A 16,817-nucleotide genomic window follows, 5' to 3' on the forward strand; every position below is an offset into this window, starting at 1 on the left:
CACTCAAGCAGGTGCTCGCTGGCTCCCGAGTCCCGCATGCACTTCCCCACACCGGGCCCGAAACGGCAGAGGGGACGAAAGCCTGGAAATGATTAGCAAAAACCCTGGCCTTTGCCACCGTCGTCTTTTAGGTCATGTTTGATGGAAGACGAGCCGGCTGTGGGTGTCTTGTCAGGCTCCATGGCGGCATAGCCCCGTCACGTTCCGGCTCGTGATTAGGGCCATGTTTCAAGCAAACCGAACGGCAACCTTGTTCTGACTTCTTGCTCGGGCGTGGGAGGACATGGTGCAAACCATTCATTGCGCAACTTACCAGAGATGGTGTTGTAGTGAAGCTGGTTTAGCAGCTGTTTTGCCGTCGACTTGTCAGCTTATAGCAACATCAATCATGGTTGTCATTTATCCTGCTTATTCGTGCAAGTGCAATGAACCCAAAGGTGGCATGGCGCTTGGAGGGACGTTCTCTATTAAGCATATTTCGTCGAAAGTGCCCGCTGGTTTGCCACCTCACGTGCGAATACCGGGGCTTGCTACGACGGTCAGCCCAATGGAGGTAGTTCTGGCTTTTGAACTACTGTCAAGAAGCGGCGCTCTCAGGGCAGCAAAGATATCCGACTGTGCGGTAAGACGTGGGCAGTGCAGTCTTCACCTGAAAACGCTGGATGCCAGACTTTCTCTACGTCTTCCTTTTTTCTTTTCTTTTGGTTTAATCCCATTCTCTTTCTCCCTGACACTTTTACGCAAAGAAGCTGGAAAGAAATCGTTCCGGTTGCCGATATTTTGTTGCACCGTTCGGGATCTCCGAATACCCCCTCATGTCTTACCCGCCGACATATGGGAGGAGACGGGGCCGTCCGTCTGAACGGCCCCTCCCATCGCCGTGTCCCGTAAACTTGTCTCTGCCTACAACGGCGTTACACGTCAGGGGGAACCAGAGTCACGGCTCAATCTGTTGCCCTGGTCGAGTCTGGTGCCACGATGCAATGAAATGAGAAACTCACATTGTCCGTCTCACGGAGGACGAAAGTGCCATTTGTGACTCATCAAAGACGCGGTAGTCGGGCAGATGATAAGCCGCAAACAATCATCGCCCGAATCACAACAAGAATCAATCCTAGAGCACCTGCAAGCGCAAAGGTCGTCGTGACTCTTCCATCTATCTGTGCCCGAATGTGATCAGCCTCTGCGAGGGCGTTTGCGGTTGATGTCGGCGCCCGCTAGGCCCCGAGCTGACATATTTGGAGCCCTGGACGGGGAGATGAGCAAGCCAGCTAGCGATCTAGATTCGCTTCAGCCTCTGAGTCTTGACGTCGTAAATCCAAAAGAGGCTTGACTGCATGGGTAATCCAAGTGCGAAGGCCGAGGGCGTAAGTATACCAACCACCCAATCATCGGCGCCGGTGGGTGATCCACCCCGAGTGACTCGGACAGCTTTTTGTGCCGAGCTCCGGGTTGGGCCGACCGATGGCCTCGAATTCCTCTGCATCTTCCGGACTTTAGGCTTTTAAGCTCCTGCCTCACACAACTGCCACCCTGACCCCACTGCCACATGGAGTTTGCAACTCTTCTATGGTATGCCGGGCTGCAGCCTTCGTAAATCTTAGGTACACTAAATAAACCTTGGTACCGATACGGATAGTCTCAGAGGACATCTTAGAGGACACCTTGGAGGCCCTGCGCTCGGAGCGACCACTACCCCTGGGCCCATATCCCTCCGGCACACACTGGAACTGAAGCTCGCGTAACTGTGGTGACGAGGACGTTCCTCCTGAGTCTTCCTCCGTACTCTTCGGACATTTTTTCTTTTCCAATTTGATGACCAAAGCATGTCTAGACCGGCTCGTTCCCCCAATTCCCCCATCCTACCCACTCAAAACGCTGACAAGCTCACGCTAAGAAGTATTACCTACCCAAACAAAGAAAGGAACCTTGTCTTGCCAGAAGAGCTCGGGCTTTGGCTGGGCCATCCCTGTGGCTTTGGTACGAGTGTTCAAATCGGGGATGGGGCCCTTGTTCCTCGTCTGGTGTCGTCTGCGATGGTGCAGTGTTACCCGATGGGATGCTGCAGCTGGGAAATTTCACGATCTCAGATGTCACTTAGGAGGAGCGCGAGCGCGAACGCCTCAACGAATACAAAACCTGCCCTGTCTGCCGCACATTTTTCTGTCACATGAAACTCTGGCTTCTTTCTGTACCATCCAGGGTCTCTCCTTCCTTCTCTTTCCCACCCCCTTCCAAAGGAAATTTTGACGTTTTCCTGTCATCTTTACTTGCCAGCTACAGGCAGGTGTATAAGCGAAGTCTCCCTTGAAGCAAAAGGGCTAGCAGAGATTACTATATAACAGCTCTCCCCATCCGTCTTACCCTTTGGTATTCTTCAACACGCACCATCACCATGGGCTCCAAACACCCCGATGAGAAGCTCGGCGGCGACACCACATCAGCCGATCCCTCGATTTCTACCGAGAAACATCACGCCCACGATGACACAAAGATGGCTGAGACCTACGACAAGCAGGCGCCGTCGCACACATCCGGGGACGACGAGGTTATCTACCCATCCGGCCTGAAAGTTGTCCTCATTCTCATCTCCCTCTGCCTCGCCGTCTTCCTCGTCGCTCTCGATCAGACCATCATTGCCCCGGCCCTAGGCACAATCACGGCAGAGTTTGGCAGCGTCAAGGACATTGGCTGGTATGGCGCCTCCTACCTTTTGACGACGACGGCCCTGCAACCAATGTACGGCACCATCTACAAGCTCTTCAGCATCAAGTACGCCTACCTCACCGCGATCGCCATCTTTGAGATTGGTTCCCTCGTGTGCGCTCTCGCGCCAAACTCCACCGCCTTCATCGTCGGCCGCGCCATCGCTGGTATCGGTACCGCGGGTCTGTTCTCGGGCTCCATCGTCATCCTCAGCTACACGATGCCTCTCGAGAAGCGACCTCTGGCATTCGGTCTTATTGGGGGAATGTGGGGTGTTGCGTCGGTTGCTGGGCCTCTGTTGGGAGGTGTATTCACGGAGAAGGCTACCTGGCGGTGGTGCTTCTACATCAACCTTCCCATCGGCGGCATCGCCATGGCTTTCATCTTTTTCCTCCTCACAATCAGCAGAAAGAACAACCCGACCGGAGAGTCCCTCGTGCAGCGCATTCTGCAACTTGATCTCATCGGGACCGCCGTCTTCCTTCCCGCCATTGTGTGCCTCATTCTCGCTCTCCAGTGGGGTGGTGCCGAGTATCCCTGGAACAGCTCCAAGATCATTGGGCTGTTTGTCGGGTTCGCGCTCATGATTATCCTCTTCATCGGCATCCAGCTGTGGCAAGGCGACAAGGGAACGCTGCCTCCCAAACTGTTCAAGAATCGCAATGTCGTTTGCGCTATGCTGTTTGCCTGCTTTTTTGGCGCCGCCTTCTTCCCGCTCCTCTACTACCTTTGTAAGTACTCTCTCAACTACTATCATCTTTGGTGGCCAGCATGCTAACAGAAATATAGCCCTCTACTTCCAAGCAATCCAGGGGGTCAGTGCCGTCCAGGCTGGCATCAAAATTCTGCCCCTCCTCCTGGCAACCGTTGTCGCGTCCATCGTCACCGGCGCCCTGATCTCCGTCGTCGGCTATTACAGCGCCATCATCCTGCCATCCCTGATCCTGTTCTCTGTCGGCTCCGGCATGATTACGACCTTTGCCGTGGACACGCCCATGCGCGAGTGGTTCGGCTACCAGGTCCTCGCAGGACTCGGCATCGGCGCGGGTTTCCAGATTGGCGTGCTCGTCGTCCAGACGGTCTTGCCCCAGGAAGAAGTCCCCGTTGCGACGGCCTGCGTGCAGTTCTTCCAGTCCTTTGGCGGTGCCATCATGATTGCCGTTGCCCAGACCTTGTTCCAGGCGGGCCTCATTGACGGAGTCAACAAGAATGCCCCGGAGATCAACCCGCAGATCTTCATTAATGCCGGCGCTGACCAGGTCCGCTCCATCTTGACGCAGATGGGACGTGCCGACCTCATCCCCGTTGTGCTTGAGTCCTACATGGTTGGACTCAGACACACCTTTTATGTCACAGTCGCCTGCGCGTGCGCTGCTTTTGTCGCATGCCTGGGCCTGCAATGGAAGAGCGTCAAGAAGGAGGGCAAGGGTGGTGCTGCGGCTGTTGCTGTGTAGTTTTTAGAATGCTGGCGAAATTTGAAGTAAACGGTGGCATGATAAAGAGGATACCCGGTGTAAATCCCTACCTACTCTACTTAGACTATAAATTGTAATGTCGCAATACCAACATATGTATCAAACGTCAACGCCCGAATGCAACTAACATGTCCCATAAATACACTTGTACTTGCAGTCTCCATTTTGTCAACTTTGAGCTGGATACTGATACCCTCCCCACTCGGCACCGGCATATACCGGTAGCCATGCCGTTTAAATACCTTGTTCAATCTCTCTCTCTCTCTCTCTTCCTCCTGTCTAAATAAGTGATTCTCACTGGGTATCATCAGGTAGCGCATCCCACCCCCTCCTCACCTTGCCCCTCGCCGTCGTCCTCTCCTCGCCGCCGACAAACCTCAGCACCCACTCCCACACCCTCCTCGTCTTTACAAGTTGCGGATGCACCGCCATCGGCTCTCCGTCCCCTCCCCCTTCTCCTCCTCCTCCATCACCACCTCCTACCCCGTCACGCGCACCGACGGTAGACCTCTCAAGGTCCCTCGGACGATAGTACCCGCCCTCGTCGCCCTCCCCCAGCCTCCGCCTGTACAGCACCGTCGTCCTCGTCAGCCCCTTGCGCAGGCTCTGCCCGTACACTTTACCCCTGAAGACGTGCAGCGCGACATTCTGCAAGAGGACGACATCCTGTCTCCGAAGATGCGACGGCTGTGTCGGGGCTCCTGCTGCTGCTGCTACTCCTCCCGTCTGGTCAGTGCTCTTTGCGGGGTGGTCAGGGTTCGCGGGTAACCAAAACGTGACGCCGAAGCCGGCGCGCGTCTCGTCGCCAATGAGAACCTCGACGAGGGCGAGGTCGTTGCCCCAGCGGGTGGTCACGCTGCGCGGCGCCGAGACGGAGATGACGCCGGCGATGAGGTTTACCGTCACCGTCTGCGGTGCGAGGCGGAGGAGGTCCGGGGCCGGGGGGATGTCTTCTAGGTCGCTTAGGTGGTGGGATGTTGGTAGGGGCGGACGCGGGGCGCTGTAGGTGATGAATGTGGATATCTCTGCCGTGGTGTCTTGAAAGGAATCCGTGGTTTCAGTGAGGAAGGAATCTATCCCTGTTGTCGTGTTGAAGGAGGTCTTTGTCTGCTGTCTCGTCGGGTTTGGCTGGGATGCGGAGGGGGCAGGAGTGGGGAGCTGGGAGGAGGCGAGGTCGTGGTGGAGGGCTAGGGAGTAGTCGTAGAACTGTTGCGAGAGGAGGTCTTGGGACCCGGTGGTGTCGTTGTTTGGTTCTTGGGTATGCGCGTCCAGGGCGAGGGAGAAGAAGTGTGCTGGGGGGAGGAAGTCTGAGGGGAGGCCGTGGGGTTGGGAGTAGCCCGTGGTTAGAGGCTGGCGGTGTAAGGGGAGGGATCGCCAGGATGGGACGGCGGCGGGTTGGGCTGCCGGTGCTGACGTTGACGAGGAGGCTGATGCCGATGTGGGGGCAGCCGGGGCAGCCGGGGCGGGTTGAGCGGGTGGGGTGGAGGGGGGGAGTAGGAGGAGGGAATCCGGGGATGACCAGTCAGCCTCGGGGGCGCCGGCGAAGATGAGGACTTTGGGCATGCAGGGGTGTTTTTGGACCTGCTTCGGTCCGGGGATGTGTCGGGAACGGGGTGTTAGTCGGGCGAGGGGTGAGAGTGGACGGGCAGCTGGTGCAGATAAAGTGTTGCGGGGACGGGAAAGTTGTCGGTGTCTGGAAGATTATGAGATTGGATATTGCGGGGTAGAATTGGGTCCTTTGTACGAACAGAGTACCTACCTACCTTATTCAGTGCGGTACAGAAGTCACGGTGCTGGTACTCCCTCACAGACACCTTCCCAATATAGCGGGATACCGGAACGAATGGGATGACAGTCGGGTCACACGGCCTCGGCGAGAGATCACAGACACAAACAGAGACACAAACACCAGGAGGAATACTCGCACACAATGCAGAAGAACTCGATTCATCTCAATATAGGGCCTGCAGAATCTCAAACGGTGGCTGACAGCGCCTTCGTCAAACTTGTGTCCCCCGAGCCGGCTGCCTCATACTGTACCTATTCTGTACTTTGTTTGCTTTTTCTTTCCTTTGGCGGCTTGCCAGACATTCCCGAATACGATTGCCGCCAAAGATGCCTCGTGACCTCGTCTGTTGTAAGCCGACTTTGGGCGACTAATCCCATATACCCCTTATCCTTGTGCGAATCTATGCATCTCCGTATAAGCAGTTTTTTTGGAGTTGCCTCTACCTAGGAGAGACCATGAATGAGTGAATGGGTGAATGGGTAGCAGGAACAGGGGTTCTTGGGAGTAATCCCGTCGTCAAGTGCCTGTACACGGTACCTGTACCGGTTCAGGTTCCGGTAACCGCTGGTACCTCGGCATCTCCAGCTCCACAAAACCCCCCTAGGGACCCCAGACTTTCGTCGCAAGTCTAATGCCGCCTTCTTACCTCGTCAACTTGAAAGCCGACGGGATGAAGCTGTGAGACGGCATTTTGAGACGGCATTTTGCGACCTAGCCTCACTACTTTTTTCGTTTCTCACATATATTTTATCCCTCACTCAACAAAACACACAAAAACTGACTGCCATCTGCACCCGCATGTACTGGCCATCATAGCCGCCGTCTTTCCTTTTAGTGAAACTCAATTGACGCAGTAGAGCATCACCACTGTTGAATCCGCCTCATCCACAATGTCATCCGTCTTCCACATCAAGGAGCACGTCCTCAACGCCGCACACGTTCGCGAGACTCCCCGCTCCCTCTCCCGCTCCCAAGACGACGTCCTCAAGCTGGCCGTCAAGGAGTACATCCCAAAGGACAACCCGAACCCCCAGCCCGGCGACGTCACAATCATCGGCGCCCACGCCAACGGCTTCCCCAAGGTTAGTCTAGAGACCACAACACCTCCCACCATGCACTCAACTCACTTCATCTCACATCTCTCATAACCATTTTCCCCACCGGAAAACCTTTGATATCTCACAAACACTCTACTTTGACGTCTCGCTCACTACTAACTGAAAACTCAGGAACTCTACGAAGCCCTATGGGAAGACCTCCACGCCGAGTCCCTCAAACCAACCTCGACATTCCGCATCCGCTCCGTCATCATCGCAGACGCAGCCTGGCAGGGCGCCTCCTCGACCCTGAATGAGCCCCTCCTCGGTAACGACCCGGGCTGGTTCGACCACCCGCGCGACCTCCTCTACGCCATAAACACCCTCCGCCCGCCCCGGCCCCTCATCGGCGTCGGCCACTCCTTTGGCGGCAACTCCATCGTCAACGTCGCCCTCGCCCACCCGCGCCTCTTCTCCGGCATCGTCCTCCTCGACCCCGTCATCTCAAAGTGGTCCTCCAACGCAAAGGGCTCCATCGCCGATTCCCCCGCCGCCGCCAGCGCCCGCCGCAGGGACCTCTGGCCCTCCCGCGAAGAGGCCCGGAAATCCTTTCTCAAGAGCCCGTTTTACCGCGCCTGGGATAAGCGCGTATTCGACGCCTGGGTCGAGCACGGCCTCCGCAATCTGCCCACGCAGCTCTACCCCTCCACCTCCTCCACTGACAGCAGCGGGACGCCCATCACAAAGGACAGCGTAACCCTGACAACCTCCAAGCACCAGGAAGTCTTCACCTACTTCCGCCCAAGCTGGCACGCCTACGACGCAAGGGGCCAATACCTCGTCCGCCCAGACCTCGTCCCGGACCTCGACCCGGCTCTCAACGAAATCTACTACACCTACCCCGTCTACCGCTCCGAGGGCGCGAGCACCTTGGTGCGCCTGCCGCACCTCCGCCCAGGTTGTCTCTACGTGTTTGGCGGCGACAGCGACCTGACCACCCCGGAGCTCATTGAAGAAAAGCTGCGGTTGACCGGCACCGGCGTCGGCGGCAGCGGCGGCGCGCCAAAGGGAAAAGTCAAACAGATTACGCTCGAGGGGGGCGGGCACTTGTTCCCCATGGAGGTGCCCGGTAAGAGCGCAAAGTTGACGGCCGAGTGGATCGAAAAGTCGCTGGGCGAGTGGCGGGCGGCGCAGGACGAGTATGAAAGGTGGACGAGGTTGAGCGTCGAGGAGAAGACGACGCTGACGGACGAGTGGCTTAAGAGGATTGGGGCGTTGGCGCGGCCGCCCAAGGCCAAGATGTAGATTGGCTGTGTGTGTGTGTGTGTGTGTGTGTTCCTTTTTGTTCTTCACGAGCGACAAGTCTTTAGACAAGCAAGAGGAGCATAGCAAGCATGGCAGTTTCTGGCATCCCTTTTTCTCTCGGGGGGGAAGGGGGTTGGGATGGTGGACGCTGGTTATTACAGAGACCTTAGATGTTGAGTTTACGTACGCAAGAAAGCCAGCATTTTGATCCAGCCCCATCCCTACTCATCATCCTCGCCTTCCTCTGGCGGTATCCAAACCAGCAAGCCGTCCTTATCGATCTTCATGCCCTCTGTCGGTATGATCCTCAGCACTTTTTGGAAATACTTATCCCTGACCACTAGGGTCGGCCGGATGTAATCGCCCCTTATCAGAGGTAGCAGCCGGTACGTAATGGAACGCCTCGAGACCGGCAAAACATGCGCAGTGGTCTGCTTGGAGCCGGAAAAGGCAAACTCGTCACTGGGCTCCATGTTCAAGCCAAACGTCAGGAAATGACTCGAGGGGTTCTCAATGGTGATGTCCAGGTTGATCAGACCCGTTACAGGATTGGCGAGAGAGTACGAAGCTAGGACACGGGGCTCGGTGCCCAGGACAATGTATCTCGGGACAAGCATCCTGGTCGTATTGACCGCCGCTGGTGATGATGATAATGTTGTTGTTATTGATGTCCGGCGCCACTTGAGAACAAAGGCCACGTCGAGTGATGCAGGCCCCCGATCGTCGAGGCTGAACTTTTGAGCAACCAGGTCGAACTTGGCCTCCTGCATCTGCTTCGGCGGGATTCGGAGCCCGCTTTCTGGTATCTCTGGGCGGGTCGCCGTAGTGCATCGTGCATGGTTCTGGCACGCAATGACCTCGGCGTCCATGCTGACAATCTCCAGGTCTTCCGTGGCGAATGATGCAAAATGGCACACGAGACACCACTTTTGTGCCAGCCCGCGGGGTTGAACAGCGGCTTCGTCTGCGGCGGGATCCTGCACGCCCTCGTAGTCAAATAAGCTCGGCCAGGGGTCGGAATGAAGACGTGGAATGAGGTCGTAGTTTGCTTCAAAGGGGTTGACGACATTGAGCTGAACGGGTAGAATCTGCATGATCAAGGTCGCCGGGTCTGTGGCGAGATGATAGAATACCCTCAGTGTGACATCGTACGATGTGGTCAACTGTACGGGATCTAGTTTGACCTTGACACGCGTCGACTGCGACGTTGCTAGTGTCCCGAGTGTTAGACCCGTTAGTTTGGCTTCCTCCTGGCCAGATTCCGCGATATGTTCTCCTTCATTCTCAATCTCAACTCGGAAGCACGGGATCTGTTCGCCAAAGACGTGGACTTCCAGCTTGGCGACAGCCTCAGTCTCCTCGGCGTTCACGACATCGACAACCAGATCCATTGCCTCGTTTGCGTAGAATTGATCCAGGGGTTGCGCCAGCTTAATCTCCAGCTTTGGTGGTCTGGCCTGTACTTGGATAACGTGGGCGCTCTGCCGCACGATTCGTCTCCTCGAAAGGGATGGCCCAAACCAAAAGTCCGTCGCTCCCAGATCTCGGAAGGCGACGGTATAATTCAGCAGAAAAGTGTCTGTCTCCAGGATTAAGGTCGCCGAGGATGCATGCGCCTCGCCGGGTTCCCGCAAAGGTATCGCCATTTCGTAAACGTTCGTGTGGCCAGGCTTCAACGTCAGGTTTGCCGATCCGCTCAGCCCTGATGAGCCCTCTTCTCCCTCTTCGTCGGCTCGGGCCGCCTCGGTCAGAGGTACACCCGCGAGCATGACATCTCCCTTCCCCTTTCCACCACTAAACTCTGGGTCATGCTCTATTGTAATCGTCTTCAGGCTGCCTTCGAAATCGATTTTCAGGCCCTTGAGAGTCACCGTCGATGCATCCGCAAAGGCATCGGATCTGATGGCAACTTGCGCCTGACAGGTCTCACCAGCTTTTCCGTCCTCTCTTTTGAAAATGAAGGATGCGGCGATGAACGAAGAAACTACATCGTCGTTGATGGTCACAGTGGGTTTGGGCTCAATGTTGAGTCCCTCGAGTGACCTAGCAACATCGTAGTGCCACTTGGGCCGCCGCGTGAACTCTGTGTTCCAAGTCAGTGTCCGTTAAGGTGAATGAGAGAAGTAGGGAGCCTACTTCTATTCATAAGCTCCCAATCGATGGCGACTACAAGCTCCCCGTGACCCGCATGAGCGGCTGCAGCACGCAAGACCCAGCTCAGATCCTCCGTGATGTTGAGCCAACCCTCTGACCTGAACGACATGTCTTCCCAGAGAGGCCGCAGCAAAGCAACAATGTCGTCCCAGGCCTTGAGGTTCACCATTTCTTTCGCGCATTCCAAAGATATTTCGGCCGATAATCGTAGTTGACGCCGTGCCTGGAACTGGGACCTAGCTGCCATCAGAATGTCTACAATGAGCTGAGAATGGTTTACGCCCTTCCCCTGCAAGGGGAACTCCTCGTGAGGATCTGGACACATGTAAGTATCATATTGGAAGGCCTTGCTGGCGACCGCGGATGCCGGAGTGGTATCCGGTGAACGTCGGTCTTCTTCCGGAATTGACCGGGCGAGTGCTCGCCGGGTCATCAGATGCTCAGCAGCAATACGATACCAATATCCTGTGTGATGAAGCAGTTCCCACGGTTGTAAGCGGTCACTCGCAGCGGCCTTTTCGGGCTGGAGAAATAACGTTCGCGTTGCTGGCGCCAAGCTGCGAATGTCCACCCTCTCGATCAAGTTCGCCATTACTAATGCCCATCTCGATTCCCATGCAGCCCAGCCGTAATTATTCGTTCCCCGGCCACGTCGATCGACAAAGTCGGCTATCCTGTCCCGGTGCGTGTACCATTTACGCACTGCAACAGTGTTCTGCGAGCTCCAAAGCAGGCATCGGATGCTGCGTATCGCCAATATATCGGCAAGCATGCGCGCCTCGTTCCATCTCGGGCTCCAGCTGGGAATGATGTCCATGACATCTTGACTGAGAAGCCCCTCATAAGCTTGCTCATACGAGCGCAGCGCCGCATCCATCTCCTGTCGGAACTCGGCAAAAACTCCCGTCTTGTAGTCGTATCGTACATTCCAGTCTTGCACTGAGGTCGTTTGCGACGTACTTGTGGGCGGCACTGTGGGCTGCGGAGCGATTCCTCGACTGCGCTTCTTCCGAGCATGACGGCCAAGATCGCGATAGTACTCTATAGCTTGCAAGAAGACGGCCGCAAGCATGGAGTCTGCAGTATGCTCCAGATCTGTAGACAGATCGTGGAGTGACAAGTAGAAGAAGGATTTGGTGTCCAAAGCAACGCCTCGCCTGATGTTTTCAAGCCTCTCCTGCATGAAATCTTGCATGGAAGCTGAGGCAACGCCATCGCTCAGGAGAACAACAGCAAAGCGTGTCCTGTAGCCCGACCTACTGATCGCGGTCTTGGTGTTGTTGATATCGGTTTTCAGTTGGTTGTCGTGGAGGGTAGCAAGTGTTGGATCAGCCGTCAAGGTGTAGAATGATACATAGACACTGGGAACCATATCCTCATGCTTTTGGAGCCAGTCTGTGTTCATCAGGCCGTCGGGATACAACGGAGATACTGGACTGAGGGGTGAAAAGGGTGAATGCAGCACGGCGGGCGTTTCGGGAGCTTCCATGCCGTCCGGAAGTCTAGCACGGCGGGGAGGTAGAACAAGAGACTATCCAGATGTTAGCCTTGACTGGACACAAGCAGGTGGTCTGCGCCGTACTCGACCAGCAACGGCGACCCGCAGCCTGTACGGCTTCCCGCTGTCCTTGCCGTTCCATGGGTGGTTCCTCCCATCCTGGCGAACGATGTAGTCCCTCAAGGCCTCGGCATATGGGCTTTCTATGCTTGGAATCTCGGATCGGATCAAAAGCGCCTGGTCTCGAAGCTCTGCGTTCAAAGGCAGGGCTTTAGCGGGGTTCGAAGTCAGACCGGCAATGACGATATGCGGGATGTTATGACCCAGGCTTCCAACCGGGTATCCGTCCATTGTTGTCAAGCTCGGGCATGCAGCGCAAGACGATCATGAAGATATCGATTCGGTTGGCAGAGATCGACCGGATCGCAAAGCTGCTTTAGACTGCGAGTCAGAAACGTGTGTACTCGTGGTGGGTTGGCGAGCACTCACGGACGCAATACTCAAGGGAGCATGACCGCCCGAACTATGGGATCAGGCTTTGGCAGTAGGCAAATGCGCAGCGATGAAGACTTGCGAGTTGTCGCGAAGGGGAAGCTTCATACAAGTTCAAAGGCGCGCAAGCATGGGTGTCCTGCGTCCTCCGTGGGAAGCAAGCAAAGAAAGGTACATGTCGAAAGTATCACAACCCAACCTACCCAGGTAGGTACCTTGGCTCTTGTCCCGCATCCCAGCCCACTAATACCATCCCGCTGCAGTGACCACAAAGCAGGTGGGTGCACCCTGGAGTCCTGAACAGCGCTGGAGAGACGGAGAGACCTGGGCACCGAAAGAACATCTCGGCTTCGGGTAAAGTGGACGCCGGTGTCGTGGATCATGATTGGCTGGACGCCCAAATGCGGTCATGATCGACCCACTCTCAAAGAGCGGAACCTGGAAGGAAGCGCATTCGCTCCAGGTCGCTCATCTGTGAGCGCAGTCGGGTGCCCTCCACTGAACCGGAGGAACGCACCTAGGGCCAGGAAATCCAGCCTCGCCCGCCCGCGTGGTTCTCCTCCCGCCTCGTCACAGAGGCTGCGCGCAGAAATTGAGGGCTACCCTTCCTACCTTCACCTCTCCCACACCACACCTTTCTTCAGACCGAACTCGTAAATGACTCCTTGTCACCACCGTCCCAACACAAATCGAACCTCAATCCCAGTCATTTGAGACTGTTCGTCTCTTTACTCGAAAAAGCTCCAACCGACCTCCCCTAGTCCTCCTTCTCTCTGTCGAACCCACCTCCGTGATCGCTTGGGCAAGTCGCCAGGGGGCAAGAGTCAGAACGGCGCAATGGCAACACAGCAGATCCTTTTCGCCGAGACGGTGGCCGCTATGAAGAAGGCACTCAAGCGAAAAGCATACGGTACGCGCACGAATCTCCTTCCGTCTTGAGCCTCGTCGTCGTTGCGTTCTAACAAGCACCTGGCAGAATCCGACTCGGACGACGAGATTGACTACTACGGCAATCGTGGCCACAAGCTTCAGAAGCGCGCTCTCTTTTCCCACAAAGGTCAACTCGCACCACCTTCCGGTCCCGAGGTCTACAATGAAGTACGTCGCGCGTCCCTCCCGCATGTCGGCCCACGACGTCTGACCGACACTGACGATTGCAGGTAATCGACTACGCCGGCCAGCAGCGCACAATAATAAGCCGCAATCCTCCTATCGTAGACGAGGAAGGCTACGAAATTGACAGCGACGATGACGAAGAGCGCATTCAGGAGGCTGTCTCCTCGGCCACAGAGCTCGACCCTTACGCCAATGTTCGAATAGAACGTCAGTTCTCTCCAATCGCCGCCGCAGGGCTATGGCTGACCCCCTTCCAGAGATCCTAGCTCCCCTAACTGCCTCAACCGATTTACCAACACACCCGACTCTATCTAAACCATTTACGGCCAAGACCCTAGACGAGATCGCCGAGCAGAGCTGCGATGTCAGACGCAAAGAAAATGCATCACTATGGAGGGTCAGACATCTCTTCACAAAGACTTGCGGCGACTACACATGGGTGCCCTGTGGCACCATGGTTGGTCCCGACGACGCCGACTTGTACTCGACAGACTACGTCGAACGCGGCTACCTACACAACACGAAAGCCACTACTGCCGGATCAATCGAGGACGCCTCCTCAGGCACATTGAGTGGCGATACGAGACCAGAACACGCGCCGAACGGCACGAATGGCGAGGCGTCTGGAGATAAGGAGAACGGAGATGGGGACATAACCATGAATGACGCCGGCTCAGACAAGGGGGAGGCTGCGAAATCAGCGCCTGAAAAGTCGGACAAGGAGCCCTCACAGCTTGGATTAGAGGCATCCCAGGCGACGAATGGCGAAAGCTCGAAGCCCAACGCACTCGTGTTGGCGACACACGGCGAAAGCAAGGTCGATAAGAAGCAAAAACAAAAGGCAGTCGATGTCGACAGGCACGATGGCAGCGCAATACCTCCCTCGCAGCCTGGTACCGACCTTGCTGGTCGTAACGGCACGCATGCGCCGTCAATGACGTCGGAAACGGCGGACGAAACCTTTGTCCACCCATTCTTCCGGCCGCCAGCCAACGCTCGTCCAGACCGAGATGTGGGTCTTCCGGAGGCAGAGGCCGAGGATATCCGGCGCCTTCTGGCTCTGTACGTGCAGAAGCAAGAGGAGGTCTGTCGTGGCGCTATGAAGCTCCACGAAGGACTCCTCAAGGCCAATCGGCTACGCAACACGGTTCTCGAATGGTCCAAGTCGGAAGCGCACAGCGGCACCAACCGGGATATGTCTGACGGCGAGGACTGGTACGACAAGGAGAAATGGGGCCTCTCGGACGATCTTAAGAAGGGCCAGGACGACGAGGAAGAAGACACGAGTACCGTAGCCAAGAAGACTAGGAATCGCAGGTGATGGGGTGCCCGGGCGTTGTTGGCTTACTTTGAGGGAATATCTCCGGGTCATGGTGTTTTGAGGTTGACGTTGCAATTGATACCCCCCACAATGCGATTTGGTCCAGGCGGCGCGCGCTGCTTTCTAGTTAATTATAACAGCCGGATTTCCTCGATGGCTCAAGACAAGTTGCCATCTTGTATCTCAGTTAATAGCCTTTCCTTGCTTTGCATCGTCTCTGAAGGACCGAGTTGAGCTGGGTGATCGGCTAGCGGCGGAGATGGAGGGTTGCTTTACCCCAGCCCCGAGGGCCGCCGAATTTCGAAATCCCGTGAAGAAATGAGACCTAAGGCAAGGACTAAGAGTAGGTAAGGTAAGAGCAAACAGCGAAAAGCCCCAAATCCAGGCAGACACGCAGGTAAGGTAGGTTCTTAGCTTACCTACCTTAGGTAAGGTAAGTACGTTAACCACACCCATGGTCCCCAAGCGGTGCGTTACAGCGTTATGACGAGACGCTATGGCCAGGTGTCCCCGCTAACATAAATACCTGGCGGAGTAAGCTTCTGTCACAAGCCTGGGAGACTTCCCAACCCATCCTTCTTCCTAAGCTACCTCTGTCCTCAACGTTTTCTTCCATTCGAGAGAGGCAAAAACTCTCCATTGCATTGCCTCGAAAATTTGCCGAAATTTGCACCAGCATTCCTCCTCGTTGGCATCGCAATTGGCCATGGCTCCCGTCCAAATTGACAACACGACCCTGGTCGACTTCAACCAGAAGAGCTTACTCAGTACGCCATGTCGTCCTCGTGGAGCTTGGACCCTTCCTTGAGCTTCACATCTCGTCACGACGCCCCTCGCTGACCCAGCTTGTTGCAAACAGTCTCTGCCGCCGCAATTGCCTTCAACCCGTTGTTCTGGAAGTAAGCCACTCTTTGAAAAACGTGTCCCTGGTCAAGTGGTGTGCTAACATCTGCGTAGCATCATCGCGAGACAAGGTTCGTGAGGCCGCCGTGGTGGTGCCCAAGTAGATACTGTCTAACCTGGTTTCCAGAGTACAAGAACAAGGTCCTCACCAAGCTCTTTGGCGGACGCTCGCAAGCTGCATGCTACGGCCTGGCGGCTACCATCTTTTCTCTCGGCATTTTCCGTGATCTCCTCTACGAACGGGCCCTGCGCTTCCAGCCTGCCCACCCACTTCTCGCGTCCGATGCGGTGACCTATGTCGGATACGCCCTCGTGGCCTGTGGCAACGTTCTCGTCCTCTCTTCGACATGGCAGCTGGGTATTACCGGCACATTCCTCGGTGACTATTTCGGCATCTTGATGGACAGCATCGTGACTGGCTTCCCCTTCAGCATTACCGACGCCCCGATGTACAATGGCTCCACAATGAGCTTCCTCGGTGCCGCCCTCATCTACGGCAAGCCCGCCGGCATTCTGCTGACTATCTGGGTCTTCATCGTCTACCAAATTGCCCTGAGCTATGAGAATCCCTTTACTGCCGGCATCTATGCCAAGAGAGACCGCGAACGTGCCGCCGGCAAGGACACCAAGAAGATCAGGTGAATGTGAAAAGAGGCCCAGCTTCAACAGCACAAACCCATCTCCACATCCCGTTCCGGATCAGGGCCGAGCGCAAGACCGGGCGACAGGGGGTGTACGGAGCCACGCAGGTCCTGCCGGGGTAATGCGTCGAAATGGGTCCCGGTGAGCCCGGTCAGTCCGGTGAGCTGGCCGTCCCACAACTTCCTGAAGGCGGCTGGCCGAGTCAAGCCCCAAACGGCCCGCCAAGGAAGATGAAGAAAAAAATGATATCAGCCTTCAACAGAGTTCGGCTGCCGAATACCTAGCTACTCTAGTGATTCAGACCAAAGAAACTTCGCTTCTAGTCAGGCCAACCAGCAGATGCAATTTACATGACATGGTTGGGCGCCTCCGTTACGCC

General features: G+C 56.0%; 6 protein-coding genes across 6 annotated transcripts; 4 read left to right on the plus strand and 2 right to left on the minus strand.

Annotated features, from left to right (window-relative positions):
* Positions 1-2,395: 2,395 nt before the first annotated feature.
* CORC01_10430 (major facilitator superfamily transporter) lies at positions 2,396-4,160 on the plus strand (the record flags this gene model as incomplete). Its single annotated transcript, XM_022622058.1, has 2 exons — positions 2,396-3,437; positions 3,496-4,160. 2 exons carry the CDS (start codon positions 2,396-2,398, stop codon positions 4,158-4,160), a joined length of 1,707 nt encoding a protein of 568 aa, XP_022471433.1.
* Positions 4,161-4,475: 315 nt separating this feature from the next.
* CORC01_10431 (uncharacterized protein) lies at positions 4,476-5,744 on the minus strand (the record flags this gene model as incomplete). The annotated part of the gene is made up of 1 exon (XM_022622059.1): positions 4,476-5,744. The coding sequence occupies one exon, from the start codon at positions 5,742-5,744 to the stop codon at positions 4,476-4,478; it is 1,269 nt and encodes a 422-aa protein (XP_022471434.1).
* Positions 5,745-6,860: 1,116 nt separating this feature from the next.
* On the plus strand, positions 6,861-8,312 carry CORC01_10432 (uncharacterized protein; the record flags this gene model as incomplete). Its single annotated transcript, XM_022622060.1, has 2 exons — positions 6,861-7,052; positions 7,200-8,312. 2 exons carry the CDS (start codon positions 6,861-6,863, stop codon positions 8,310-8,312), a joined length of 1,305 nt encoding a protein of 434 aa, XP_022471435.1.
* A 221-nt stretch (positions 8,313-8,533) lies between these two features.
* Positions 8,534-12,315, minus strand: CORC01_10433 (uncharacterized protein; the record flags this gene model as incomplete). The annotated part of the gene is made up of 3 exons (XM_022622061.1): positions 8,534-10,395; positions 10,449-11,997; positions 12,049-12,315. The coding sequence occupies 3 exons, from the start codon at positions 12,313-12,315 to the stop codon at positions 8,534-8,536; spliced, it is 3,678 nt and encodes a 1,225-aa protein (XP_022471436.1).
* A 978-nt stretch (positions 12,316-13,293) lies between these two features.
* On the plus strand, positions 13,294-14,893 carry CORC01_10434 (uncharacterized protein; the record flags this gene model as incomplete). The annotated part of the gene is made up of 4 exons (XM_022622062.1): positions 13,294-13,366; positions 13,433-13,554; positions 13,617-13,779; positions 13,830-14,893. The coding sequence occupies 4 exons, from the start codon at positions 13,294-13,296 to the stop codon at positions 14,891-14,893; spliced, it is 1,422 nt and encodes a 473-aa protein (XP_022471437.1).
* A 706-nt stretch (positions 14,894-15,599) lies between these two features.
* On the plus strand, positions 15,600-16,438 carry CORC01_10435 (phospholipid methyltransferase; the record flags this gene model as incomplete). The annotated part of the gene is made up of 4 exons (XM_022622063.1): positions 15,600-15,660; positions 15,753-15,792; positions 15,851-15,867; positions 15,924-16,438. 4 exons carry the CDS (start codon positions 15,600-15,602, stop codon positions 16,436-16,438), a joined length of 633 nt encoding a protein of 210 aa, XP_022471438.1.
* Positions 16,439-16,817: the final 379 nt, after the last annotated feature.

This window comes from Colletotrichum orchidophilum (assembly GCF_001831195.1).
Source record: "Colletotrichum orchidophilum strain IMI 309357 chromosome Unknown Scaffold_103.1, whole genome shotgun sequence".
NCBI classification, from domain to species: domain Eukaryota; kingdom Fungi; phylum Ascomycota; class Sordariomycetes; order Glomerellales; family Glomerellaceae; genus Colletotrichum; species Colletotrichum orchidophilum.